Source organism: Symphodus melops, assembly GCF_947650265.1.
Source record: "Symphodus melops genome assembly, chromosome: 15".
In the NCBI taxonomy this organism is placed as follows: Eukaryota; Metazoa; Chordata; class Actinopteri; order Labriformes; family Labridae; genus Symphodus; species Symphodus melops.
This window is the reverse complement of record NC_136705.1, coordinates 19843642-19870707: the sequence shown is the minus strand read 5'-3', so window position 1 is coordinate 19870707 and position 27066 is coordinate 19843642. Positions and strand designations below refer to the sequence as shown.

Sequence of the window (27066 nt, the reverse complement as noted above, 5' to 3'; positions counted from 1 at the left end):
TGCAGCAGAGCAGACCTTACTGTGACATTTCTCAAAACCCTCTACTATCACAGGATCGAAGCAACAGGTCCAACCTCCTCCTTGGTAACAGAAGGTAGAGAGTGGCTTACTGGTAAGGGGATCCCAGGGGGCACTAATAACTGTGACGCAAGAGTCATAAAGCCCCTGAGCTTTCTTAACTGTAAATCCAGCCACTTGTCATTTCAGAAGGGCCAATCCCATTACAGGTGTGATAGGTGAGTTATGGAACCCCCAGTATGACCTGAACTATAGAGGAGGGCAAGTAGCAAGAGGTCAAGACTGCAACTATTCCTGGGGAGTCTCCTGAAAACATTTGATGACACAATGATAACAATAACTAATCTATGTTTTAAGTTATGTTGTGTATACATCTCTGGAAGGGTACACATGTTGATGCATTTAAAAAGGAGAAAACAGTCATGTGGAAAGGAGGATAAGCATAATACCACAACTATAATACCAGACAAAGGTCAGAGGAGTCATTGGCTACATGATAAAAGCTGTGTTTAAGGGTCTTATGGTGTCTGAGAAGCTTTGTATGAGAGAAAGTGATTCATATAATGACGCAGTGACAACAAGCTGCCATAACTGGTCTAGAGCTGGTCCATTCAGATCAACATTCTGGTCATTTTTAGATCCGAGTAGAACTAGAAGTACTCCTCCAGACAGGCCTGGATGTCATGGTTCTATTTGATGAAAGCTACATTTAACCACTGACAGGATTAAGGGGATTGTTGACTGCTGCTTGGAGTTTAATTACCTTTGTTGGCCAGCAAACTGTCATTTGTTAAAGTAATCTGTTCAGGAGATATGTCCTTCCTTAGAGGTTAATACAAATGCAAAGTCACTTGCATATTAATAAATAATCCATTTTGCAAAATTGACATCTCATTGGAAACATTTACTAATGTAAATTTGCTTGTAAAATATGTTTTGCAGTAGCTGACCTGGGAGAAAGAGACAAAGGGCAGCGAAGGCTACATTTCACAGAGCACCGTACAGTAAGTACAGTTGTGTCTGGCCACTTGAGATAGAGGTGTACAACTTCCTGTGGTAAAGAAAAAGATGAACTTAAAACACGTAAATAAATGGTGTTGAACCTTTGCTTTCCCTTTATTTGTTAACCGTCCATACCATTTCAGGGAAATCCAGTTCTATCACTTTAAGCAATCTTCTAAAGAGGGTTGAGGTTGTAATCCTAGGGTTCAATAGGGGCAGGGTCTGCAGGCCTGTTATCACAGATGGAGACCGAGGTAGTGATGGTGACACAGACGCTCACAGAGATGACATACAAACAAAACAGATGAACTGCATGTCAGCTCAACAAACAAGTTGAAGGTCAGAGTGGTCTTGTTGGCAACCAGTGTGCATTCTTGGGTAACCAGGGCTGCAACCACTTTATCAGAGACAAGGAGGAGAATTGTGTTAGCCAGGATCTCTACAATAGTGTTGCCAACATGATCTGTGCAGTGCAGCTCAGAAGAGAGGGCAAAATAAGTGATTCTTTAAAGTGCCCAACATCAGTGTGAGGTGTAATATCCAGAATAGACTATAAAAGGGGTCTTACTCCAGGCTACACAAGTAAAAGGAGAGGAGATTGCAATGTCCTACCATTATGATGATTGCTCCAGCTGAAATCTTACAGGAACACAAATGTATTTGTCTTACAATATGCTGTTTTAGTGTCATTTGAACTTATCAAAAAAAACAAAAAAACATTTAACACAGCTACATACACTTGCACGCTCTGTAAGAGTAGATCTACCTAAAATAACAATATAATATGATTTAATGTCGACTGAGATTTACCTCAATGTTAATCCAAATTCTAATCTCTGATTAATGAAACTGTTCAGATGTTATATGTGTAAATTTCAAATAAGATAAATGTGATCTCATTTGTTGAAACCATTTTATTTACTGTGAATTAGATTATGAATGTCCACTGTAGTGCTACAGTAAGTGAGCGGTGTTTGTCCTAAAAGGATCCTACACAGGTAAGTTTTAATGTTATTAGAGGAGACATGTACCCGAGTAGTATTTGTTTTGGGTGTACTTTGGAACAAACACATATCCTTTCACTTAAATTACCTATACCATGCCCAGTATTCATTATCTAAAAACAAACTCGAAGCTACAAAGTTGCTGTTGAAAAAGTACCTGAAAGGCGCAGGAAGTTAAAGGTGACTAAACCATATCAACATCTTTGTCTTTAAGCTGTTAGCTGTGGTTAGCGCTTGGTGTCACGCTCCATTTCTCAGCACTCAGCCACAGCACAGACCTCACACTCCCCATATTGTCTGTTGGAAATACTAATCCACTTCCTTAAATAGTACAGGGAAGGGATTAACTACCACAAGCTGTTTTGAGCTATTCATCTGGTTTGAACAGTATGAAACCTGTTCAGGGTCAAGTGCCTACGTCAGCATGATTTGACCAACGATGACACATAATAATTCTTTGGGCATTATATTAATAACTGATCAGCATTCAAGACAATTTATAGCAGAGGCTAGTGGGAAGATAAGATTAATGTAATGAGCAAATTTTAAATGTTGACCTGATATCCCGTGCTGGATTATAACCAGGAATGACAGAAAATTCAAACAGTCGTCAGAATTTAAAATTAGAAATGTGAACCTCATAAAACAACAGGAAAGGTCAGGGGAGATGATGTCTTTAGGATTTAACATGTGGGAACTATGAATATCTAAGTATAATATTGTGCCAATAAAGATACAATAATGCATATAGATAGATATTTTCATTTGTAGAGCAACAAAAAAAATCTTCAGTAAGTGTGAGAAAGCTTTTTTGAGGGGCACAGGAGGACAAGCGGTTAGTTCATGCGACCCATGTACGGAGGACGTATTCTTCGAAGCGGATAGCCTGGATTTAAATCATTCGACTCCTGTGGCTCCTTTCCTGAATTTCCCACTGTTTCTCTCTCCTCAATTTTCACCTCTATCCTAGGTCCTGTTTCCAATAAAGAAATAAAAAGCCCAAGAACACCTCTCGTAACAGAAACGTTTTTGGAGACAACGAAAAATATTTAGTCGTAGTTTATTGAGATTTCAAAAGGCAGAGAACACAGAACGGAAGAAGATTTCTGCTGAGCCTTTCAGTCCTGACAGACTTCTAGGCGGTAGTTTAAGTCACTTCTCGATAGCGACAGATTGGGCACTCCAGACAGCATCCATCCTGCAAGCTGCTGTGAGTGGACGACTGACAACTCTCTCTGGTGGGTGGAGATGGTGGTTGTGTCGCTTTACATGGGCGGCTGTCTCTCTGTTCTCTCTAATGCAAATTGAGTCAAAAACCAGTTCTGGTTAATAAGACTCTGGGTGTATGAAACAGTTTGCACAAAATAAATGTAAAGCTGCGTAAATGGATCAAATAATTAGTAGTTACTAATACACACACAGTAAACAAAAATGTTTGCATGACTCTTAAATTTCTCTTAGCTGCATGGAGCCTTTTCGTATACTTTTGTTTGTTTTGCTGCAACTTATTCTGAACAACTCTGTCTTAGGCTTCAGCAGGCAGCTGTTTTCAGCACATAAAACCGAAGGTAAACCCGACCTATGCTACAGTACCTGTCCAGCGCCACACAGCAGATGAACAAGATCAGCAACTGGCTGATGAATATAGCATTAAATTTAACAGACAAGGGGCGAAAAATGTCCCTCATGACCAAAGCAAAGGAAGTGGACAAGTGAATATTGGACCTACATATAATAATGTGACAACATCGAGTCTTTAAGATTTTAAGCTGACTCCAAAATTTCAATTCATACAGCCTTAGAGTTCCCCTATGTTTTGCTCTATTCATGCCAACCTTTGACAGTTTTGCCTGATGGCCTTTAGTGTTTTGCAGCTTCTTTAGAGCACTGACCATTTGCTCCTTTAAATATGAACAATCCTGCCTCTCGTCCTCAAGGTCCTGGGAGGAAATCTTGATCTACAATAAAAGAAAAAGAAAAGTTAAATTACAAAGGAGAAATTATGGAAGTTAATTCTTGTAACAGTGGGGGTCATACCTGTCGCTGCAGGTCTGCAATCTTTCTCTGGTCTGCATGGTGAAGGTTTTTGAAAAACCTTTCCCGGATGCTCGTCTAAGAAAGAGAGAGATTTATTTTCTAATAGGAAATGTCTTCCCTTGGACCATAGTAACTGCACATGTTCCTTTTTTTATACCTGGAGCTCCAAACTAGCTGACTTGCGCTTCTCCTCACTGAGTCTGTCTCGCAGGTATGTGGTCTCATCAGTCAGTTGTTCTTCTTTATTCTCAGACCAGCTATGATTCTCAGCTGACTCTCTTCTTTCACTCTGCAGTACTTGCTTTAGCTCCTCTAGCTCTTCTTCTCTGCTCTCGCATCTAAAAATCAAAAGGTCCACATCAAAATTCATAACCACTATTACTTTTTACAAAAATGAACACTATATCATTTATTTTCCTGCAGGAGACTCACATGTTTTGGCTCATGATCAGGTTTTGACAGGTCTCGTTGACCCTGTCCCTGAGCACCTCCAGCTCATCTTTGGCTTTTTGTAAGAGTTTTTCATAATGCTCCTGCATCTGGCTTAGCCGCATATTCACTGTAACGTGAATGGCAGAGGATGAATGAGACGCATACAGCCTCGGGCAACAACCATATTGTAAAGAGTACATGGTTTTTCTGTACAGCACATTAGAAGGTGCAGAGTCTATCAATCTCAAAATCTTAAAAACCTTGTTGTGACAGTCTGCTGCCCCTTGTTGCCCTCTTGGTGAGTGCTCATGGCCCACTGTCTCTCAGGCTTACCATTTGAATAGTCGTCATTGTGCTGTGAGCGCGCCTTATTGGCCTCATTCAGCTGCTCCTCCAGCCATAACATTCTGGCCAGAACTGCCCTCACATAGGCCTCTCTCTGCTGGTCATATTCCAGCCACTGCTTGTTCTTTTCCAAGGCCTCGGGGGATGAAATAAATAATGAGAAGCACATAAGAGAGAAAGACAGAAGGAGAGTTGAGCCAGTGGGATGGCTCCAAAGCAGAAACACTCAGCAAGACATGTTTACTGTGCGTAGCCAAACATCCTCATTAGAAACAAATGTACAGAGTAAAAAGGGAGAGTGACTCAAACAGTTGTGGACGTTAACTGGAAAATACATTCATCCATAAGGTCAAATTGTAGATTTCTTACTTCGTCAGTCGAGGCCTGTTTGTCTGAAGTGGAGCCCTATTTGACAAAAGAAAAATTAAGTTTGACCTTAAATTCATGTGAATGAACAATTGACCTTCATACAGAAGACGAGATTGTGTCCTATCAAAACAAGGCTTAAAAAGTTGGACTTAGAGCACAAGTATATATATACTGTTAAGGAAAGGCACACAAAATAACAAATGCTGCCATCTAGTGGCATACAACAGGTATGACTATGAGGAGCTTAGAAGAACAAACTCCCTGAGCAGCAAACATATCAAAGCAAAGACATTATTGGCAACAGCAAAAGCTCAAGTCTAGTGAAACAACTGATGGCTGAGTTGTATTTAAATTGCTTTGGAGAAGTGCATGCTGTCTTATTCTTAATTTTTTTTAAGGTATCTAACACTAGGATTACTCAAATGGGAATGTTAAGATATTTCAAAATCATAATTAGAACATAATAAAACATGTGTTACAGGTCAGTATCAATAGTATTGAGCTTCCTCATGCTTACAGTTTGTTTCTTTCCTCAACTTTCATTCATTTTAAATAAAAAAGCTGTGCCGTACCTTATTCCTTTCAACTTCTTCCTCCAGATGTTGACACCTCGTTGAGACGCTCACAAGCTTGCTCTTGAGTTCATCAATCTCTGATGAGAAGCCGGACATCACTCTCTCTCTCCTCATACTCAATTTGTCAAACAGATCAACTTCTGTCTCACTCAGCTGCTCTGAAGGAAAACTCATCTCCACGTCTTTAGCCTTTCGTTGCTGACAATTCTCCAGCCTTACTGTTTCAAGAGTTAGGAATCTCTGTGAAAAGATATGGCATTTCTTTACACTCACAGTATCTGTAAAACACTCTGAATACTCCACTCCCACTAAAAAGTTGTCCCTTTCGAAGTTTCACCAAGTTTACCTCCAGCAGCTTATTAACAGCTGAACAATGATGACGAGACTCTGCCAGGGTCTTCTTCAGATGGTCATTCTCCTGGCTCAGACCGCTGATAGCCACCTCAAGCTCTGATGTGGCCTTCTTTTTGAGAGCCCCTCTGTATTTGGACGGCACCATTTTGATCCCTGACACAGAAGAAAAGCATTCAATTCAAAAATAAACATTATTCAACATCTTGGGTTCCCAGAGAGACCCTGAAAGAATGTTTTGGCAACTGCAGACTTTGACATATTATGACATTCACTTTCTATTATACACAATCTTTATTGGCATTAATGGGAAAAAAAGACAATATTTCTAACATTAAAACAATTTTAGCTGGAATACCAACAGTTAAGAGTAAATGTGTTAACTAGCAAAAGTCATCAATATCTTCCACTTTTTTTTTGTGACAGCTAATATTTTAGTTCACTTTGGGACTTGACTACTTTTTTTTTTTTTAACCAAGACACAAAGTTAAGAAATTAGCTTGAGTCATTTTGTTGTTAGCCTACCTTAAGAGGGCTAAACCTGACTAAATACACCCGCCTGTAGCTTACTGTTCTGCTTCAAGACTATTTACAGTCAAGATATAAATCACCTTTCATACAAATAATATGCATTCAAAGTACTTTAGATTTACTCAAAAACAAGAAGAGACGTAAAATAGTGACAAAACAAGGTAAGAATTTAAAAAGAAGTAGAGAATAATTCACACTATGTAGGCTAATCCAATGATTCACTCAATTCAAGTCATATGATTGTCACGACACTTTTTTACAAAATGAGACTGTAGACAAATCATGACTGGAAAAAGTTCCAAACCTGCTTGTCCGTGTGGTTTGGCCTTTTACTTTTAGGTAAATATTTACAATCAGACCCATGTCCACTGTCATAATGCTACACTACTCACTGCATTATCAGAATATGGGGAGAAAGTTTTGAAGTCGATGGACACAATCAAAAAAAAAATCCCAGTAAAGAATAAATTGTAAACCCTGCTATTCACTGGAGTTGCACTTTCAGGAAACGGGAAGCATGTAATGAAACCTTAATTGAAGATTTTAGTGAAAGCATTCCCCGACAGCCGAAAAACAGCCGATACAGCCCTTTACACATAGCCCGATGCCCCGGATGGTAGCACATTTTTGCAGGGTAACACTATTCGCTGTAACACCTGTTCGTCATACAGCTAAACTAAATACAAAGGAGCAGTGACGTAGGGCACTACACTACAATAGAATAGAAGAAGTAAAGTGGCTGTACTTTTTCTTCCCGTTTATGTTGATAATAACTGAATTATGAATGACACCCTTTGAAAATGTAAGAAGGTGTTTATGTTTTTGTTTGTTTATCATATTGTTTATGTCAGCTCACTTCATCCAGGCGGGCTGGTGATGTGCTTCATGCCTCTTAGTCATCACGCCTGTGAGACTGGTATCCGGTATCCACTCCTCTCACTCCCCTCCTCTCCACACATCTGTGCAGTTGCCTCCCAGGGCTCCCTTTGCTCTCAACGGAATATGATTCCCTCTGTCTATGAATAAATTTGGACTTCAATAAAAAATGCTGCGGGTCATTGTTGAATCGGCTACTGGGATACCTAAAAAGAAACTTGGAAACCCAGATCCTATTGCTGCTGTTGTCTTTAGAGGTAAGATATACCCTGTATTACTGTATTACTGTATTACTGTCATGCTATATTCTCTGTCTATTCTTCTATTTATGAGACATATGATTTAATCACTGCATACAATCCCAATGTTGTCTTTCCTGTAGTGCTCAGTGATATTAAATCACCACAGTTTGCTAAACTTGTTGAGCAGTGTGCATTTTTCCACCAAGCTTAATTTGAATAACTTGGCAGTGATTCATAAACACAACCAAGAGAACATCCTTATAAGGTCAGAATAACAGAAACTCACTGGCAACAATGTCTGAGCTTTAATTTTATACAGTTGAACCCCTTGTTGCATTATGTTTGCCAGTGGCTAACGCTGTACAATGTTGATTTATTCCTTTTTTTGTTTATCTGTGTCTGATATGCATTTTGCACATGCACACAAAAAAGTGTTTCATTTTATGTGCTTCTAGGTGAGAAGAAGAAAACCAAAGCGGTTGATAATGAGTTGAATCCTGTTTGGAATGAAGTAAGTGAGACATTCAAGTAAACTAAAAATCTAAAAATGTTAGTTACAGTGTGTGTATTTTGTTTATGAGGCAATGATACCTCACCTGAGAGATGCTATCAGAGCTAAAAACCATTGTGTAAGCTGTGTTTCCGAGGGGTTGCAACTTTCTCTTCTTTTTAATGCAGGTGCTTGAGTTTGATCTAAAAGGCTCTTCCTTGGATGCGTCTTCATTCATCAACGTGGTTGTGAAAGACTATGAAACAATCGGCAAAGACAAGTACGTGAAATGCATTTATCTGTGCATATAAACAGACAAATTACTGATCATTAAACATCTATGTGGAGGACAGTCTCTTAGTTTGAAGCAACTTCCTCATTGTTTTCTGTGTTTACCGACCCCCTTGCAGCCCCCCCTACCCCAAAAAACCACCCGTGTGCAGGTGAAACTAAAGATATACTGTGTATGTGATTGTTATCCGGTAAACCATTTTTTTGTACTCTTTCTCTGCAGCTACTCGAATTAAAAAATCACAGCTTGTTGTAGGTTTGAGTTTGAAAGTTGTTATAATGATCTTTTCCTCAGTATCATAGCATTTTTTAACATCTGATCTGTTTACCAAAGAACTCACTGGGGCCGTGTTAAGACTTGCAGTCACAGGAAAAAAAGTGCCTTGTCTCACCTACTCCAGTTTCCTAACCAGGAATGTTTCTTTAAAATAAAAAAATAAAAAAAACACTTCTTAATAAGAAGTTATTTTAAACCATCCCTAGAGAAGGATCAAGGCTGTCAGATATTTTGTGAATGACTCTGCGATCGTTGTGTCTTGTTTGTCGTTTGTCGTTTTTTTTAGGAACATACATGCACATTTTTAAACAGGCTCTTTCCCTTCTTTAAGCAACAAGTAGACCAAATAATAACATTTTCTATGAGTCACTCTGGTGACTGATTGCGTTGTGTCGTAATATAAATGAAGCAGGCACGAAGGGTGGTTGGAGTTGAGAGGGGTGTCTCAACCAACACACTTTTCCATGATTCTGCCTGCAACGCAAGAGGGGGATAAAAAAGGAGAGCCTGCACAGGCTTGTCATTGCCAGATCTATGATGACTAGCAGCAGCTCAGTCTGTCGTGCTTTGCAAAAATGAACTGAGGAGGATACAGTGTGAAGGGAAACATGTTTGATTTAAGATGTAAGCAAAACAACGCTCACCAGCATCCATAGTCTGGAAAAGGAATGTGATGCATAGAGCCTGACAGAGATTTCTAATCTGCTCATCCACATCATGCTTTTTAGATTGGCACAGTGTGAGGACTGCTGTGTTGTTTGGCATAGATTGTTTCCTCCTACATGCTTGATAATGTTGAAGTTCTGGGAAATGAATCAGCATGGTCATTGCACTCTGTTACTGTGGTTCAAAGTCAGTTCCTTTTTTTTTTAATGGAACAGTTCCAAAAACTTCAAACTTGAGAAATATGTAGAGTCTGTATAAACCAGTCCTTGCCCTCCTTTGGCCTCTGAAGCAGTAGAGACAGTAAAATGCAGTATCAGATTTTCTCTTCATCTTATGTTCCACAGGCTGACCCATGCAATTCAAGGACTGCAACATTTTTTCTTTAGTTTGCGTGATGATGATTAAAGGCATAACTGCTGAGCACAAGAGAGAACAACAACCCAGCCTCAGCATTAACATGAAATGAATTTTTCCTAGTTCTTCTCATGTTGCTTACTTCATACTGCGATTTCACCCTCCTACTTGGCTCTATATTTGTCCACCCTTAAACCAGGCACAGAGCAGTCAGCACATGCCTGTGGTTGATGTTAATTGTTTCCATCTTTTTTCTTTTTCTCGTGCACTTTTTCTTGGTGTCATCTTGGACTGTGTTAGAAACCGGTCCTGGTCACACAGCAATGCTCAATTTGTTCATTTAAAAGAAGGAACCGCTGCTCCAAAATTAGCAAAGAGAAGCGTGGCATATGTCTCGACCATCTGTTTCTTCGACAGAGTATTAATATGTTCATATGAGGTCTACAGGCTATTTAATCTGATGGCATCAAACCTGTACGATTAATTAATGAATACTTTCAAAGATAATGTACTTTTTTGGGGTCTGATTTGAGAAAATGCCCGATGTGTGGCAATCCATTGTGGGTTATTAATCACTATGCCACATGATTTCTGTCAGGTGGTGGGAAAAACCAACATTGTTGGTGTTATTCGGTTTGTCATAATATGTAAAGAAGTGAAATTGGGAAGTGGAAACTGTCATCAGAACAACGATACAAACAGTACTTCAAATGGCATTGTTTTTGCCACTGATTGTGGAACCAAAGCATCCTCCTTATTGTTTGTCTTTGCTTTTACTTGAGGTCTTTTAAATCATTTGTTTCCCCTTGATGTGTATGGTTGTTTGACAGAGGAAACATGTTTGTGGTTACTTTGCAGATTAATTGGATCAACAAAAATCTCTCTGAGAGACTTGACCAGTGGTCAAGTGAAGTCCCACCCATTCAGGAATGTGCCTTTGATCAATGACAAACAACAGGCTGTTGGGGTGAATACACTTGTTTTACAACAGGATACTGTATAGATTCCTGTTAAAGATCATGAGATAAAGATTGTATGACTCTTTAGTTGATATGATGTCAGAAATATTCAGTTGAGCTGACAGGTCCTGGACTCATTTGCTTTTTTTCAGGCTGCCATAAATTTGCTCGTTGGGTACGAGCCACCGGCCAACACAGTTCCAAATCTTAATGATTCACCTGACAGAGACGTGTCTCATGTGGATGCTGGTAAATGAACAGATATGAAAATAGATACGGTTGTCTGAACCACAAATTCAGGGTTTTACAGGATTTAGTGACACAATAATAACTTAAAATCAGACATACATTTTTCAATAGATGGACACCAAGGAATATGAAAATAATAATTTCTCAAGAGGACAAAACATCAACCTCTCAGCATGTGGATTGTGTTAATTTATAGTGTCAAAAAAAAAATATAATGAAGTAACTGTCTTTAAACTACATGAATTGAACCTGTTGCCTGCTACTATGCTTATTAACATGAGAGTAAAAGTGTTCATTTGATTTGTAGTTTTTTGGGGCAAACAAATCAATCTCAGAAGACCAATTGTGTTTTTGCATCAAAGGGGGCACGGATGAGGGTGACGAGGGGGAGGCAGAGGCAGATGGAGGATTTCAGGGTGGAGGTCCAGGAGCCCCAGCTTCACCAAACCAGCCTGGGAAACCACCAGGAAACAAACTGGTCCGTATCAGCCGTAAGAGCAACAGAGCCTTGGCCAACAAGCCTCAGGACTTCCAGGTATTGTGTGCTTTTTGATTACTGTGTTCCTGGATAATTACAAATGCCACTTTAAGAGGGTTTTTGTATACAGTTGATCACATGAATGGCAGCAGGCCCCAACAGTACACACACATTTTTTTTTTTTAACAAACCTTTTAGTCTTGCATTGGGGAAAACAATTACACACATTTGGTTTTCTTTGGGACAAACTTTCTGTTCTCATAAAAGGTCCAGAAAATGTTTGCATTGTATGAGGTCATACAATGTGTCAACCCAAATGGAACAATGGTACTTTAAATAAGGTTGCAGGTCATTTGCCTTACCGTTCAGTTCAGCTGACCAACTGTGTCTCTCAATGTTCAGATCCGTGTCAGGGTCATCGAGGCCCGACAGTTGCTTGGCAACAACATCAAGCCAGTAGTAAAGGTGAATGTGTGTGGACAGACCCACAGGACAAGGATTAGAAGAGGAAATAACCCGTTCTTTGATGAGGTAAAGAGTCCAAACAAAAATACTTAATCAAGATGAACAACTTGTGACTTAGTTTTGCTTTATCTCCTTGCTTGCCTATTGTAAAGTTCTGTTTGCATTGCCACTCATTCCTCCCTTGCTGAATAACCGTCTGTGATATTTCTCTCTTTATCTGCAGTGGTGATAGAACAGTGGAGCTTAAAGGCCACATATTCTGCTTTCTCTTTCTAATTCCCCCTATCCGCATTTTCTCTTGCTGGAGTTTTTTCCAAAGCATCTCGGCTACTTGAACTGTAAGTCTGTCAAAATCCCTGAGTGTGTCTGACATCATGTGAAGTACTCAGTCATACATGAATTTTGTATTCCTCAGATGTTTTTCTACAATGTCAACTTGCTCCCCTCAGAACTGTTTGATGAGAGCATCAGTCTGCGAGTGAGTTTATTACACCATTTAATGAAATTCCTAACAAAATAAGAGGAGCTTTTTTAATTTGCTAAAGCTGTATTTCTGTGGTCTTGACAGGTTTATGACTCCTTCTCTCTCAGATCTGACAGTCTAGTGGGAGAGTTCAAGGTTTGGAAGTATTTGTGTCTTTGAGACTTTGTGAGGCAGAATTTTAGTTTTTATCATCAACAAGCTGACTGGTTTCATAATCTAATGATTCAATTTTCTTTTCTTGCTCATCCAGCTGGATGTTGGCTTCATTTATGATGAACCAGGTCAGTAATTCTGTAATAAATGCATTCTGTCTCAAAATATTTCATTGTATAATATGCATTTGAATTATAAAATATAATATAATCTCATGTCTAGGTCATGCCATAATGAGAAAATGGCTCCTCCTGAGTGACACTGATGACTCCAACTCCGGGGCCAGAGGCTACCTGAAAGTCAGCATCATTGTTGTGGGCACTGGAGATGAGCCTCCGGTGTGTAAAGCGACTAACTCAGCATTTAATCTCTTAATCATGGAAAACAAGTACTAAAAGAGATCAGAAAAATAGATTATGTCAAACTCTCCTCTCTTCTCTTCTCTCTTCTTTCCTTTCCTCTCCTCTCCTGGCTCTAGACGGAGCGGAGAGAGTTAAGTGATGAGCAGGACGACATTGAAAGCAATCTTTTGTTGCCAGCTGGTGTCACAATGAGATGGGCCATACTCACCCTGAAAGTCTATCGTGCCGAGGACATGCCACAGAGTAAGCCTCCTTTAAATACCTGCAGCTGGTACAGTTTAAAGTGCTTCAGTCTCCTTAAAAAAACAAAACATTTCTACTTATTTCTTCTTGCAGTGGACGATGCCTTTGCTCAGACGGTGAAACAAGTCTTTGGAGGGGACGGAGATAGAAAAAACTTGGTGGATCCATATTTGGAAGTCAGCTTTGCTGGCAAAAAGGTAATTCAGGTTTAACATACATAACTATAAGTGTTTTTACCACGTTTATATCATTCTTGTTACAGTAAACCGTGTGTGCTCTGTTTTAGATGTGCACAAAAATAGTTGAGAAAAATGCCAATCCAGAGTGGAATCAACTCATCAATCTTCAGGTCAAGGTATTCAAAAGAAATCATGTGACCTGTACAGTTAGATTTAAATATAAAAAAAACCCATGAAGACATGATTCTGTCTCTCTCTCTGTAGTTCCCATCCATGTGCGAAGGCATCAAGTTAACTCTGTATGACTGGTAAGAAATAATCAGTTTCTAGACAGCTGGACAGGTTACAGTGATATCACTATGTTCAACATGTCACTTTTTCCTTTTGACAGGGATCGTCTAACCAGAGATGATGCCATTGGAACAACATTTTTAAATCTGAGCACAATGTCTTCCTCTGGGGGAGAGATTGAAGGTGAATGAGCATATATGTTGTATATGATATTATGTAATCACCAGTAATCACCACCACTATGTAATATTGTATTTGATCAAAGTAGGATATTGAAACTTAAAATTTGATCATTTTGTTTTCATGTGGAACAGATACTCGGGCTGACAACAACGCAGCGTTTGATCGTACGTACAAAATAACCTCTTGCTCTGCAACTTACACAATCCTCAGATTTGTATCTGTTACACTCTCCGGGCACTCCCCCCCCCCCCCCCCTCCGTACTCCTTCAAAGGCCACGCCCCTCTCTTACATGCTCTAGTGCAGTGGTGTCCAAACTTTTTTTCAGTCATGGGCCACAGGGTTTTTTTGTTTGTTTTTTGAAAATATTGGAAGGAACTTTTTGTATTTTGACCTCTTCAAAAAATAATGTAAATACACAATAACTAATTGCAGTGGGAAACTGTTGTGTTCTAATTTTTTGGAAAGAATAGTCAGGCTTTTATAGGTCTCCCTCGCTAACATGAAAAAGAAAAAAAGAACGAAATATGATATCTGATGAGGCCTGGGGCCAAAATCTTCTGATTCTTCGATTTGAAGTCAAGGGTCCACTCAAGGGCCACAAATGGCCCCCGGGCCGCACTTTGGACACCCCTGCTCTAGTGTCAGTGGTCAATGTTTTTACAGGCTTATAGCTGCTACAGATGGTGGATTTACTTTGTTCCCTTTCAGAGCACATAAATTATTAATGTCTGTCGCTGGAGGACCTAAAGACAATTTCAATGAAAATCTTAAAAAGTGTATGTGGAGAAAATTACCAGTCCCTCACTGCGTGTTATCCATCTGCCTCTTGAAGTCTAGAAACTGTCTGTGGACTTTTACACAAAGTGCATTTGTGTTACAGTGAGTACAGCAGCGTCTGAGATTGGATTTCTCCCAGCATTTGGACCTTGTTATGTCAATCTGTACGGTAGTCCAAGAGAATTTACCGGCCTGCCGGACCCATACGAGGAGCTCAACTTTGGGAAGGTATGACTCCTGTACATAGCTAGTGATATTTTACAGAAATGAAAATGTGCGGTGAGAGGTTGACATTTGTAACCCCTGCAGGGTGAAGGGGTGGCCTACAGGGGGAGGGTCCTTGTTGAGCTGTCTACTCAGATTGATGGAAAGGTTGATAAGAGCCTGGAGGACATTTCCAATGATGACATCCTGGTGGCACAGGTAGACTTTATACTATAATAACTGCATTCTTCTTATCAAACTGTCGTAAACTGTATGTTTTCACTTTGAAGCTTAGGTATCAAAAACAACAGAACCTTTGAGCTGAAAATGAAACTAAAGAAAAATAGTCTCACCCTGACCTCTGATAGTGCCACATCCTTTTTTGATTGTTTTCAGAAATACCAGCGGAGGAGGAAGTACTGTCTATGCGCTGTGTTCCACAGTGCGTGCCTGCTCCAGGAGCCAGGCGAGCCAATACAGTTCGAGGTCAGCATTGGTAACTATGGTAACAAGCTAGACTCCACCTGCAAGCCTCTGTCCTCCACCACCCAGTACAGCTTTGCTGTGTTTGACGGTATGAAAACAAGATGTCAGCAAGATTCAAATAATGACTTTTTTTTTTCACTTCCTGATATTTGAGAACCTCATTAACTGTTACTTTCTGAACTGTTTTAAAGTTGTATCATGTCCATGACTCAAAGAATGAGGAGTTTTGGGACTTTTTTAATAAAATGCAGGTGCATTAAATTGCTTCGTCACATTTCATAGATTTACCACTGTTTTAATGACCAATTTTATCACCATTTGAATTAAATACATAAAAGGATCTTTTCAGAATATGATTATTCTTAACCGTGAGAGGAGGTGACATTTGATGGTTCACTTGGTTAACTGTAAATCATGCTGTTAGCCTGTATTCAAGGGCTCAACAAGCCACATGGACCGTAACATGTAATGTGCACTAAACCCCACAATAAGTGTTAAAAATAACAGGGTATAATTATTTCTTATCCCACAGGTAATCACTACTATTATCTTCCCTGGGCTGACACTAAGCCTGTGGTGATTGTCACATCATACTGGGAAGACATCAGCCATCGTTTGGATTCCGTCAACGTTCTCCTCTTCATAGCCGAGAGTCTGGTGGGAACAAGTCTTATTCCAGTAACACAGTGTATGGCCAAATATTGCACAATTACACAAGTAGAACAGCTAAGTAATGTCTCTTTATCTGACTTTGTGATTTGTGAAAGGAGTCCAATCTGACCTCTTTAAAAACTGCCATCATAGCCAAGGATTCTGAGACACGTCTGGTGGAGATTTGGCTCAAGCTTATCAACCATTTGATTGAGGACCTTAACAGGTAACACAGGACCAGACAAGTTCTCCTCCAGACCATTAAGAAGTAATGCTATACTAAACTTTTATATATAGCTGATCTGTAGTGTGGTTGTTGTTTTGAGGCTAATCCTGTTTACCTTGAATTCTTCCAATCCAGTATTTTTTTCACTTACACATTTTTGACAGTTTCCAGCTTCCAGATCTGGAGGGCCATCCCAATGTGACTGCACTAGACCTTCAGATGAAAAAGCTGCGTGATGCTGCTGTGGAGGGTATTAAGCAGATGGCAGGTATCATGAGAGATGAGGCCACAGATGTCAAGGCTACCGTCGGTGACATTGAAGATTGGGTGGACAGAATCAGGCAGCTGGCCGAGGAGGTCAGGAGATAAAACTACCCCCATGGTTGAATGCAGCTTTGTGGTTTATGGTAGAGAGCTGAGGCTAAAAAGATGTAACTAAAATTGTGTCTCCATTAGCCTCAGAACAGCATGCCAGATGTGATCATCTGGATGCTAAGAGGAGAGAAACGGGTAGCTTTTGCTCGACTCCCAGCGAACCAGATCCTGTACTCTGACTTCAGTGAACAGGCTCGTGGCAAACACTGTGGAAAGACCCAGACCATCTTCATGCAGGTAAACAACACAATAACGCTTGTGTATACTTGAATTTAACTATCCAATTGAGGGTTTGCACAATTAGCAAAGTTAATGATAATGCATCACCATTGGTTGTCGGCACCATAATTACTCGTCAGTAATTATTATTATTGATGTATGCCACCAATGCCAGTTAAATGTTGTGTCTAAGCTGTAATACCGCCACCCGCCACTTGCTGGGGCTGTAGCTCTGGTATACTTCCTTGATGTAAACCAGCACGGTGGACAGGTGACATCTCGTAGCAGCAGTGCAGGTATACTGACAGATATAACCACTTGAAAGGACATTAACATGCAAGGAGGACGGGAGGCTGGTCACGCCAGCACTGCTCCACACATCATTAACCCACAGAGCAATGCACTTCGCAAAGTTCCACACATTTGAGCAGCATTCGAAATAAACGATCATTTCTGAACAGAAGAATATGATTAACTTTTTCAAATAACAAATAAATAGGCAACACAAAATATGGTTTTGAACAGTTTAATTTCCACATTTTGGAAACACCACTCACTTATAATCTTTTTTGTAAGTACCCCATGGACAAAAACAAAGGTGTGAAGATTCCTGTCCAGCTGCGGGTCAACATGTGGCTCGGCCTCTCTGCCCATGAGAAGAAGTTCAACAGCTTCTCAGAAGGAAACTTCAGTGTTTATGCTGAAATGGTACAACAGCCACACACAAAAATACCCTTTTTTTAAAGTGTCTTCCATGACTAATTACTAACATACTATTGTGTAAATTGAAACTTCCCAAACAGTATGAGAACCAGGCCCAAGTATTTGGGAAGTGGGGAACAACCGGCCTGGTGGGTCGCCACAAGTGCTCAGATGTGACTGGAAAAGTGAAACTCAAACAAGAACGCTTTCTGCCACCACGCGGCTGGGAATGGGAGGAGGACTGGTTTGTTGACCCTGAGCGATGGTTAGTTTAAGAAACTCAATCTATCACAAGCCAGCACACACACTCAGACAGATTGCTGTGAGTCATGACTTGTACTGTCTCAAGTATGAACATCCTTGTATTGCTGTAAACAAACTCCAGAGTCCTGTTCATATTTAACTGCTGTAATCTGTTAATTGTCACTAACTATAAATCAATCAATCTTTGACCAGCCAAAGCACAGAACCTTGTTCTGCACACAATCACAGGAAATCAAAGGAATCTGGGAATCAACAATGTTTTGCTAGGACACTCTCCACCCCGCCATTAGTGACTCGTGCTCCTGAAGTGCTTACATTCTTCCACAGAGGTTCATGTAAACAATTTGAACTCTCTGAAGCCTGTCCTCCTGAGTTGTTACGCTCTGTTTATCATGGCCCCACATAGCTTCTGTCTGAGTCACAGACCTCCTCATCTACCTTTGTGTGTTGGTGCTTTGTTTTTTTTCTTACAGCTTGTTGACAGAAGCAGATGCCGGCCACACAGAGTTCACAGATGAAGTTTTTCAGAATGAAACACGTTTCCCTGGTGGGGAGTGGAAGCCTGCAGCAGAGCCCTACACAGACGTGGTACGACTTGCTGCTGGCTCACTCACATTACACAATCAAATATTTACATTTTAAGGACATACTGCAAACAATGGTTAAAGATAACGGAAGAAAAACCTTTCTATTCATATTCCAATTGTATCAGTTGCTCTGGCTATTATGTACTTTGTACAGGTGGCTGTACTCTGTGGCTGCACTAATGTAAAAAACATGTTGGGTGAACTGGTAAACATTAGCAATCCAATATGGACTCTGACTCACTATTGATTTATTATAGACTCTGCAGGGACTTCTTTTTAATAAGACATATCTGATAAACCAGCTTCAAAAGTCCAAAAGTAGCTAAAAAAAAAACCCAAATCCGTCATACTGTAGGTAAGGAATGAAAGACTGTATTTGTGTTGTGTAGAATGGAGAAAAAGCCCAAAGCCCAGGAGAGTTTGATTGTCCACCCGGGTGGACCTGGGAGGATGACTGGAGCTTTGATAGCAACAGGGCTGTGGACGAGAGAGGTAAGACAGACACTAGCATGACATATTTGAGGACATGTCCTCTATGTGTTTATGTTCTGAACAATGTGAGTCTAACTGACTCTTTTGATACAATGTCTGCATGGGTTTTTTGACGCAAGGCTGGGAATACGGAGTTACGATTCCTCCTGACGACAAGCCCAAGTCCTGGGTCGCAGCAGAGAAAATGTACCATGTCCATCGCAGGAAGAGACTTGTTAGGCCGCGGAAAAAGACGTCTGAGAAAATGCCTGCTACTGAGGTGAGGAAGCAGTCGGAGTACAGGAGGGATTGCAGTTTTTCATTAAGTTAATTATAAATTGTCCTTGTCTCATGAAGAGGAGAGAACCAGGAGAAGGCTGGGAATACTCATCCCTGATTGGCTGGAAGTTCCACAGGAAGGAGCGCTCCTCTGACACGTTCCGCCGCCGCCGCTGGAGAAGAAAAATGGTCCCATCAGACTGCATTGGGGCCTCTGCCATCTTCAGACTGGAAGGGGCATTAGTGAGTCTCAGTTTAGAAATATTGCAAAATGTGTGTTGTATCATCAAGTTGTCATGATAACACATGTTTTTTATGCTATCTGAGTCATTTCCCCTCATTATTTTCCTGCATGTGCCTGTTCCTGTTCCTGTCAGATGTTGGCAAAAAACTCAAGGAGTTTATCTTAGTTCTGCTTTCTCGTCATCACATTTTATCCTAAAAGTTTTGTTCTGAGGCCCATCCCTCTGCCTTTTTTTTCTCAGGGGGTTGATGTTGATGAAAAGGCCAGTAAAACGGATGCCGCCAAAGTGTTTGGTGCCAACACCCCTACGGTATCCTGCCACTTCCACCGTAAGTAGCTGGCTGTCACTGATCACTCTTTAAACTTCCTGACTGGTTCTAATGCACGATAACACTAAGTTATACACCCCTTTTTTTGACCGCGAGGACTTTCCAAAGAACCCTTTGAGGAATTATTTGCATTTTGACTGCAGGAATTATATGAAATCCTTCTCTCAGATATGTATTCAAGGGGTTTACATCATGTATCATCTTAAAAAGCGTTTATTTCGCTTTGGGGGAAATTGGAGTAGTAAGGTACCAGGTTCTAATTCCTCTACTGACAGCTACAGTAAGGGCCAAATGAACCATGTAGTTCTTTGAAGAGAGGCACCTGGAACTAAAAAGTTTTGGGGACTTTTGGTTGAAAAGGGGCTAGAAACTGAGTAAATAAACTCAGTGTCTAATCAGAATTGTATTAGGTATCCCCTGAGCTTAGATTAGTTTTGGTACAGTTTAACATGCTGAGTTATTTCCTCACAGGGTCCTACTTCTACCATCTGAGAGTGTATGTGTATCAGGGGAAGAATCTCTGTGCCATGGACAAAGACAGCTTCTCAGGTAAAAAAACCCCCCAAAAAAACAAACAGAAGAGAAATAAATGTAGACTACTTTTGGTGTTGATTTCTGAGTTATTAAACGTTACGATCGCCCTGGTCCTTTCCAGATCCATACGCCCATGTGTCATTCTTACATTTGAGTAAGACCACAGAAGTCATAAGGGCCACCCTGAACCCCACTTGGGATCAGACTCTCATCTTTGAGGACATTGAAATCTACGGAGACCCACAAACTATTGCACAAAACCCTCCTGATGTTGTGTTGGAGCTGTACGACAGCGATCAAGTGGTACGTTGTGTATTCAACCTTATGAACTTCTCATGAAATCACATTTTATTTGATATCTATGATGGTTATGTTCAGGCTTTGCTAAGTTTTGTCCGCTGCTGTATTTTATTTACCAGGGTAAAGATGAGCCCATGGGTCGCTGTACATGCCCCCCCATAGTGAAACTGAACCCCAGTATGGCTGTCAGCTCTAAGCTGCTTTGGTTCCCTGTCACTAAAAAAGGTCGCAGTGCTGGGGAGGTGCTGCTGGCTGCAGAGCTCATCCTAAAGGACAAGGTAAAGAAAAGATAAAAGAAAGTAAACATCCCTGGACTAACGTTTATATGAAGCGGTACTCAGAAGGTGTTGTTGTTTAACTCTCTCAAGGTGAATGATGGAGATCTGCCACTGGTGCCTCCTCGACGAGGGGAGAAGCTCTACATGGTCCCTCAGGGAATCAGGCCTGTGGTGCAGCTCACTGCAATAGAGGTGCAACTAAAAAGCATACACCTTTGGCTGCTGCTATTCATTTCCATCACACACAAGACCAGACTCACTTTCTGATTTGTGTATTAATCTCTTTCAATTGTCTCCTTTATGTCCCAATATGTATTTATATGATCCTAGGTCTTGACTTGGGGCCTGAGAAATATGAAGACCTACCAGTTGGCCACAGTTTGCTCCCCCAGTCTGATAGTGGAATGTGGCGGTGAAATTGTTCAGACCGCTGTCATCAAGAACTTCAAAAAGAACCCAAACTTCCCTGGATCAGTGCTCACACTCAAAGTGGTACGAAACATAAACTTTGCTGAGAAACTATCGAGACATAGTCATACTCAAATCATACTTTCTGACACAGTCTGTTCATCTCCTTGCTTCAGCTTCTTCCCAAAGAGGAGATGTACACCCCTCCCATTGTGCTGAAGGTAATCGACCACCGACCATTTGGCAGGAAACCCGTCGTGGGTCAGTGCACCATCGACTGCTTGGAGGAGTTTCGCTGCGATCCATATCGCATTAACAGTGAAGTCTGCATGTCTGCAAGAGGTATATACACACAAGCATGGCAGATAGACACACATCAAAGCTCCTGTGAAGAGTTTTTACTTGATCATAAGACAAACTCCATTTAATTCATTGCATTGATATGAACTACAAAAGTAAACAGGGCCATAAATGGCTAGATTGATTATTGTGTATCTGTGATTTCAATGATTACTAAAATCTTTATATCTCTGTATTAAGTAGAGACATTAAAAACATTTGAACCCTTAAATGTTTGGCTTTAGCTCTAAATTGAGATTTCCTTTGCACTTTAGGTCATTGTCTTTTAAGAAAAATGTCAAAAAACAAAACAAGAAGGAAACAGACATTGCATTGGGTCTTAAAGGGAGAAGCACGCCTGCATCAAATTTAAATTGGTTTCATGCTTGATAACACTGTGTGGGATAGGTGTGATAAACAGACTTCAATTACATTGTCCACAGCAACAATCCCCAACGAGTAATGCATTTGATCATTAAAATAAAATAAAAAACTTACACATGAAAAAGGAATCAACATAAATTGAAAATTCCTCACAGGAGCTTCAGATAAAGTGATTATATTTTCTACGCAATGTAAACATATTGTCTTGTTTTGCTTATGTTGCAGTGGCAATGATAAATGCCTCTCATGGAGATGTTGTTTTAGACATAGAGGAGAGACCCATCCTGAATACAGAGGTACATAACCTTTAACATACTCACAAAATGTGGCAGACCGTGATTTCATTCCAACTTGATTTTTAACATTTTTTCTTGGTTTGCTTCCCACTTCGTAGCTTCAAGCAGAGAAGGTGAGATTTTATCAATTCACAGATCTTCTCATGGATGTTATGCCCAAACAAGCTGATTACGATTTTTTTTCCTGTAGGAGGAGGAAGCAGTCGACTGGTGGAGTAAGTTCTATGCTTCCATTGGAGATCAAGAGAAGTGTGGGCCCTACCTGAAGAAGGGATATGGCAAACTTCAGGTGTGAACACTGTTGTTGAGACATGTTTTTCTCAGATTCTGATAAAAGCAGACATTAGGAAGGTTAAGTAGGTGGATCTCAAAATGAAACACAACACCAATGTGGGAGTTCTGTGAAAGCTCACAAATAAAGTGTGAAGTAAAGTTGGGTTGTAAACTCCTGAATAAACAGTTGGGCTTAGTTTTAAATAGCAGAAGATGCACTTGACCATCATAGATGTGTTTTTTGACTTTCATGTTGGATTTATCCTTTTGTGTTTTGGTTTTCAGGTATATAACTGTGGACTAGAGGACGTTGCACAGTTTCAGGGCCTCACTGATTTCTGCAGCACTTTCAAACTCCAGCGAGGAAAGACTGACGATGAGGAAGAGGATCCCTCAGTGGTGGGAGAGTTCAAGGTAAAGAGGACACAATTTAGAAGAACTTTTTCTGCCTCTTTGCATAGCACTTGGATGCCCTCTTATGGATTATTTAAGAATTTAAATTAAAGTCAATAGACTCTTACTTTTGCAAAATCTATAGATAGATATGAAGAAAAAATGTTATATGTACAGTACAGTGTCTGTCCAAATGTTTGAAGGTTTTAATATTCTGAAAAATCAGTTTGTTTGTTTTTTTAAAATTTGACAACTTATGCTTTCTTCTGTGTTAATGCAGGGATCATTCAAAATTTACCCTCTGTCTGATGACCCAGGGGTGACAGCACCACCCCGCCAGTTCAAAGAGCTTCCTGAAAGTGTACCTCAGGAATGTCTCGTCCGGATTTATGTGGTGCGATGTATTGACCTGCAGCCTAAGGATACAAATGGCTTGGTGAGATTTGTAATAATTACAACTGAACAAGACCCCTGGTTTAAGTGATAAAGGTCACACAACACAATTATGCTCTATATTTTGTATTGCTTTTTCTTTGGATTTCAGTGTGACCCCTATATCAAGATTACACTGGGGAGGAAATCTCTAGACGACAGAGATAACTACAAACCAAACACCCTTAATCCAGAGTTTGGAAGGTGATAGTTACTCACTTTGTATCTTCTGTTTGCTAAGATTCAGACACATTGTAAGTTTGTGTAGGAACAACGACAGGGGTAGTAAAAACATATGTTCTTCATTTTTCCTCAGAATGTTTGAGCTGTCATGCTTCCTGCCTCAAGACAAGGACCTGAAGATCGCCGTGTACGACTATGACCTACTGAGCAGAGATGAGAAAGTGGGTGAGACCGTCATAGATTTGGAAAACAGGCTCCTGTCTCGCTTCAGGCCCTGCTGTGGCCTGCCAGAGACTTACTGTGTGTACGTATGCATTATCTATTTATCTGTGTGCAACATCTTCAGTACAGTTAATGCATCCTAAAAAAGTGTGTGGTGTAGCTTCTCAAGCAAAATCTACAAAGCTGCTATTTTCTCACAGCTCAGGGATCAATCAGTGGAGAGACCAGCTGAAGCCTTCTCAGATCCTCCAGAATGTGGCGAGGGTGAGAGCCCTTCCTCCTCCACGCATCGAGGCAGATGGAAGTTCATTGACCCTTTCAGGAAAACAATACAACCTGCAAGATTTTGGTATAAACATTCTGAAATGTCCTGTTATAATGTTGTTTGTAGCATTGTTAATCATGTTCATATGATTTTATGTTGATTTGATAAGTTTGCACAATATTTAAAACATTTGCCATTGGTGTGTTATTGTTGTCTTTTGTTACATTCATTCAACTTCTGAAGTATTATATTCTTATAACATTGACCTTTGTGTTCTGCTTAACCTTCTGCAGAAGCCAACACTGTAATCCACGCACACTTGGGCCCAGCCAGGGAGAGGCTGGCCCTTCATGTCCTCAGAAACCAAGGCTTGGTACCAGAACATGTGGAGACTAGAACCCTGTGCAGCTCCCACCAACCCAACCTGTCCCAGGTGAAGATACTGCCAACTACACTACATTATTTGTCCTCATTTTCTAATTGAGCAACATTATAGCATTGTATACTAGCTTAGTTGAAAATTCAGTTAGTTTAATAGTTTATTTGAATCAGTGACATTGTACAAATAAAACATTCATCCTGGAAGAGAATAGATGCTTTGTACTAGATTTAGATAACTGGCTGATTCCCGTCTATCGTTCTTCTCCATAACTACAGGGTCAAATCCAGATGTGGGTTGACATATTCCCAAAGAGGCTGGGTTTGCCAGGGCCGCCATGTGAGATAACCCCACGCAAGGCCAAGAAGTACGACATAGAATATCAAAACAAGAACATGAAAAAGTAATATTTTATTACACGTATAATATGATGGTTAATCTTAACAGGTACTTTTTGAGAGCCATCATTTGGAACACAACAGACGTCATTTTGGATGAAACAAGCATCACAGGAGAAAACATGAGTGACATCTACGTTAAGGGGTAACATTCTTGCCTTTCTTTTAAGTCTTCATTCAAACTGTGATTATGTTGAGTATCTTTTAAACTCATTTGAACATTTCCAAATATCCTAGATGGATGCCAGGTATGGAGGAGGACAAACAGAAGACGGATGTCCACTACAGATCCTTGGATGGAGACGGAAATTTCAACTGGAGGTTCATTTTTGGGTTTCACTACCTTCCTGCAGAACAGCTGTGTGTTGTTTCCAGAAAAGTAAGAGCATTAGTGATCTATTTTTTTTTAATCCAATGAGGGCTCAACTGAAACTTGGATGTGTGTTCTGTTTGATGCAATGAATCCAAAATCCAAATATGCATGTTATCAGTTTGGATCACTTCGATGAACACCAACATTCGGACATTGTCAAATACTTGTATACCTTCAGTTCACAGACCAGGCTGTAATCCCCTGGGAAGCCAAGGCTCCACCTGGTGTTCAATGTTGGAATTACAAGCAAAAAGACACTTTTAACCTGTGTCACATTCAGAGATAAAATAAATTAAAATGCACATGTTGGCTCTGACCGCCATAGAGCACGAACATCATTAAGTGACTGTTAATCATATTTACTCTGATGCGGGTGCTATGAGGATAGATGATGATAAAATGTCTTTCTTTTCATAGGAACACATTTGGAACCTGGACAAAACTGAATTTAGGGTTCCACCTAAATTAATCATCCAGATATGGGACAATGACAAATTCTCCCTGGATGACTACTTAGGTAAACAGACTCATCATTAACCCTAGTGTATACTATTGCCATATAACAGGACAAACTTGAAAATAGGTTTGCAAAAAGATGATCATAAATCCATCTAATAATTTTCTTTGTGTATCTATCTTTTTCATAGGTTCAGTTGAGCTCGACCTTCTCAATTTGATCCCTCCTGCAAAGACTCCGGAAAAGTGCAGCCTAAAGATGTTGCCAGGGATGGGGGGCGCAGCTTCCTCCAAAAAGCCACAACCCAAGTCCCTCTTCTCTCAGAAGTCTGTTCGAGGCTGGTGGCCATGTGCGATTGAGAAGGATGGGAAGCATGTGCTTGGCGTAGGTTTTTTTTATCACAACACATGACCTGCTTTCTTTTTTTCCTTTTTTTTTATTACGTTTGTTTCCTGTCCCTATTTAAGGTGTGTTTTAATACTTCACAGGGGAAGGTAGAGATGACACTGGAAATGGTGGAAGAGAGGGAGATGCAGGAGAGACCTGCTGGGAAAGGCAGAGATGAGCCAAACATGAATCCCAAACTGGATCAACCTAAGTAGGAAATCTTAATCTTCTAAAAAATTAAAATGCATTAAGAATAAGAGTTTGTACTTCCAATAATTTCTTTTTGTTAAATTTAATCATGTGGATATTACTGTGTTTCTTCATACAGCCGACCTGACACATCATTCTTCTGGTTTACAAACCCATGCAAGACCATGAAGTTCATAGTCTGGCGCAGGTTTAAATGCATTTTCATCTTAGGGATTGTCCTCTTGCTGGTTCTTCTGTTCCTTGGGATCCTGTTCTACTCCCTACCAGTAAGATTATGTGTTTTGTGAACATGTACATTTTAAAAACTAATATACTAATATTGTTTTCTGTGACTAATTATAGTATTTTTTATTTGAATGACTTTCATTCTCTATCAACAGAACTACATCTCCATGAAGATTGTGAAGCCGTTCTCCTAAGGGGCAGCCTGTCTGCCTTCCTGCTGAAGAACCTAAAGTTTTGTTCACTGTTACTGTTCCCATATACATATAATAATATATACAATAACGTCCTATAATGATGCCTTAGCAGATTAATATATTCTGCATGCTTTTGTGACATAATTAGAAATGTCAGCGTTTGTTTGCACTTTCAGTATTTCTTTTGTAAGAGATAATGTCCTTTATGTTCAAATTCATGTATAAAACAAGAATGCCAGGAATGAGATGAATAAACTGTATTGTATTCATATTGTCAGTATGTGTTATATGTTGCACATTTGAATTGAATAAACAAACGCAACAATGAACAAATTAAACTTATAGACAGTACAACTGAATAAAACAAAAAAAGTCTCAGCGTAGTATAAACCTAAAGGACACGGATTCTCTTTAT

The 27066-nt window shown here is 40.1% G+C and overlaps 2 protein-coding genes across 5 annotated transcripts; one reads left to right on the top strand and one right to left on the bottom strand.

Annotated features, from left to right (window-relative positions):
• Nucleotides 1–3068: 3068 nt before the first annotated feature.
• On the bottom strand, nt 3069–6338 carry LOC306836289 (centrosomal protein of 55 kDa-like). Of its 2 annotated transcripts, none has more exons than XM_079363288.1 (9): nt 6129–6338; nt 5780–6022; nt 5208–5243; nt 4827–4974; nt 4494–4620; nt 4219–4399; nt 4062–4136; nt 3860–3982; nt 3069–3318 (listed from the first exon to the last, which is right to left on the bottom strand). In XM_079363288.1, exons 1-9 carry the CDS (start codon nt 6279–6281, stop codon nt 3172–3174), a joined length of 1233 nt encoding a protein of 410 aa, XP_079219414.1. In that variant the 5' UTR covers nt 6282–6338; the 3' UTR covers nt 3069–3171. The 2 variants fall into 2 exon arrangements, with proteins under 2 accessions (XP_079219414.1, XP_079219415.1); XM_079363289.1 differs by having other exon boundaries at nt 3917–3982; nt 6129–6335.
• Nucleotides 6339–6735: 397 nt separating this feature from the next.
• myofl (myoferlin like) lies at nt 6736–26920 on the top strand. 3 transcript variants are annotated; one of them, XM_079362186.1, is made up of 55 exons: nt 6736–6825; nt 7632–7797; nt 8238–8293; nt 8461–8552; nt 10719–10827; nt 10972–11068; nt 11431–11603; nt 11949–12077; nt 12427–12489; nt 12580–12630; nt 12746–12776; nt 12871–12986; nt 13127–13253; nt 13347–13450; nt 13540–13608; nt 13697–13740; nt 13824–13906; nt 14038–14070; nt 14788–14912; nt 14994–15107; nt 15285–15462; nt 15907–16031; nt 16142–16251; nt 16416–16608; nt 16708–16863; nt 17422–17553; nt 17649–17812; nt 18285–18399; nt 18788–18890; nt 19010–19149; nt 19227–19391; nt 19634–19721; nt 20193–20270; nt 20377–20558; nt 20675–20833; nt 20924–21025; nt 21164–21325; nt 21418–21583; nt 22190–22260; nt 22359–22373; nt 22451–22549; nt 22819–22947; nt 23207–23362; nt 23471–23562; nt 23675–23845; nt 23964–24112; nt 24322–24461; nt 24686–24774; nt 24855–24950; nt 25043–25184; nt 25596–25695; nt 25826–26019; nt 26124–26233; nt 26351–26498; nt 26613–26920. In XM_079362186.1, exons 2-55 carry the CDS (start codon nt 7710–7712, stop codon nt 26649–26651), a joined length of 6162 nt encoding a protein of 2053 aa, XP_079218312.1. In that variant the 5' UTR covers nt 6736–6825; nt 7632–7709; the 3' UTR covers nt 26652–26920. The 3 variants fall into 3 exon arrangements, with proteins under 3 accessions (XP_079218312.1, XP_079218311.1, XP_079218313.1); XM_079362185.1 differs by lacking the exon at nt 6736–6825 and having other exon boundaries at nt 7599–7797; XM_079362187.1 differs by lacking the exons at nt 6736–6825; nt 7632–7797; nt 8238–8293; ... (3 more) ...; nt 11431–11603; nt 11949–12077 and adding an exon at nt 12250–12349.
• The last annotated feature ends 146 nt before the right edge of the window (nt 26921–27066 follow it).

Excerpts from the sequence above, each read along its gene's own strand:
- myofl (XM_079362186.1), top strand. The coding sequence starts at position 7,710 with ATGCTGCGGGTCATTGTTGAATCGGCTACTGGGATACCTAAAAAGAAA. Across the intron at positions 20,834-20,923 it reads AGCTCATCCTAAAGGACAAG|GTGAATGATGGAGATCTGCC; the intron begins GTAAAGAAAAGA and ends AACTCTCTCAAG. Across the intron at positions 21,584-22,189 it reads AGTCTGCATGTCTGCAAGAG|TGGCAATGATAAATGCCTCT; the intron begins GTATATACACAC and ends CTTATGTTGCAG.
- LOC306836289 (XM_079363288.1), bottom strand. The coding sequence starts at position 6,281 with ATGGTGCCGTCCAAATACAGAGGGGCTCTCAAAAAGAAGGCCACATCA. Across the intron at positions 5,244-5,779 it reads AAGAAGTTGAAAGGAATAAG|GGCTCCACTTCAGACAAACA; the intron begins GTACGGCACAGC and ends TTTGTCAAATAG. Across the intron at positions 3,983-4,061 it reads TTGCAGACCTGCAGCGACAG|ATCAAGATTTCCTCCCAGGA; the intron begins GTATGACCCCCA and ends CTTTTATTGTAG.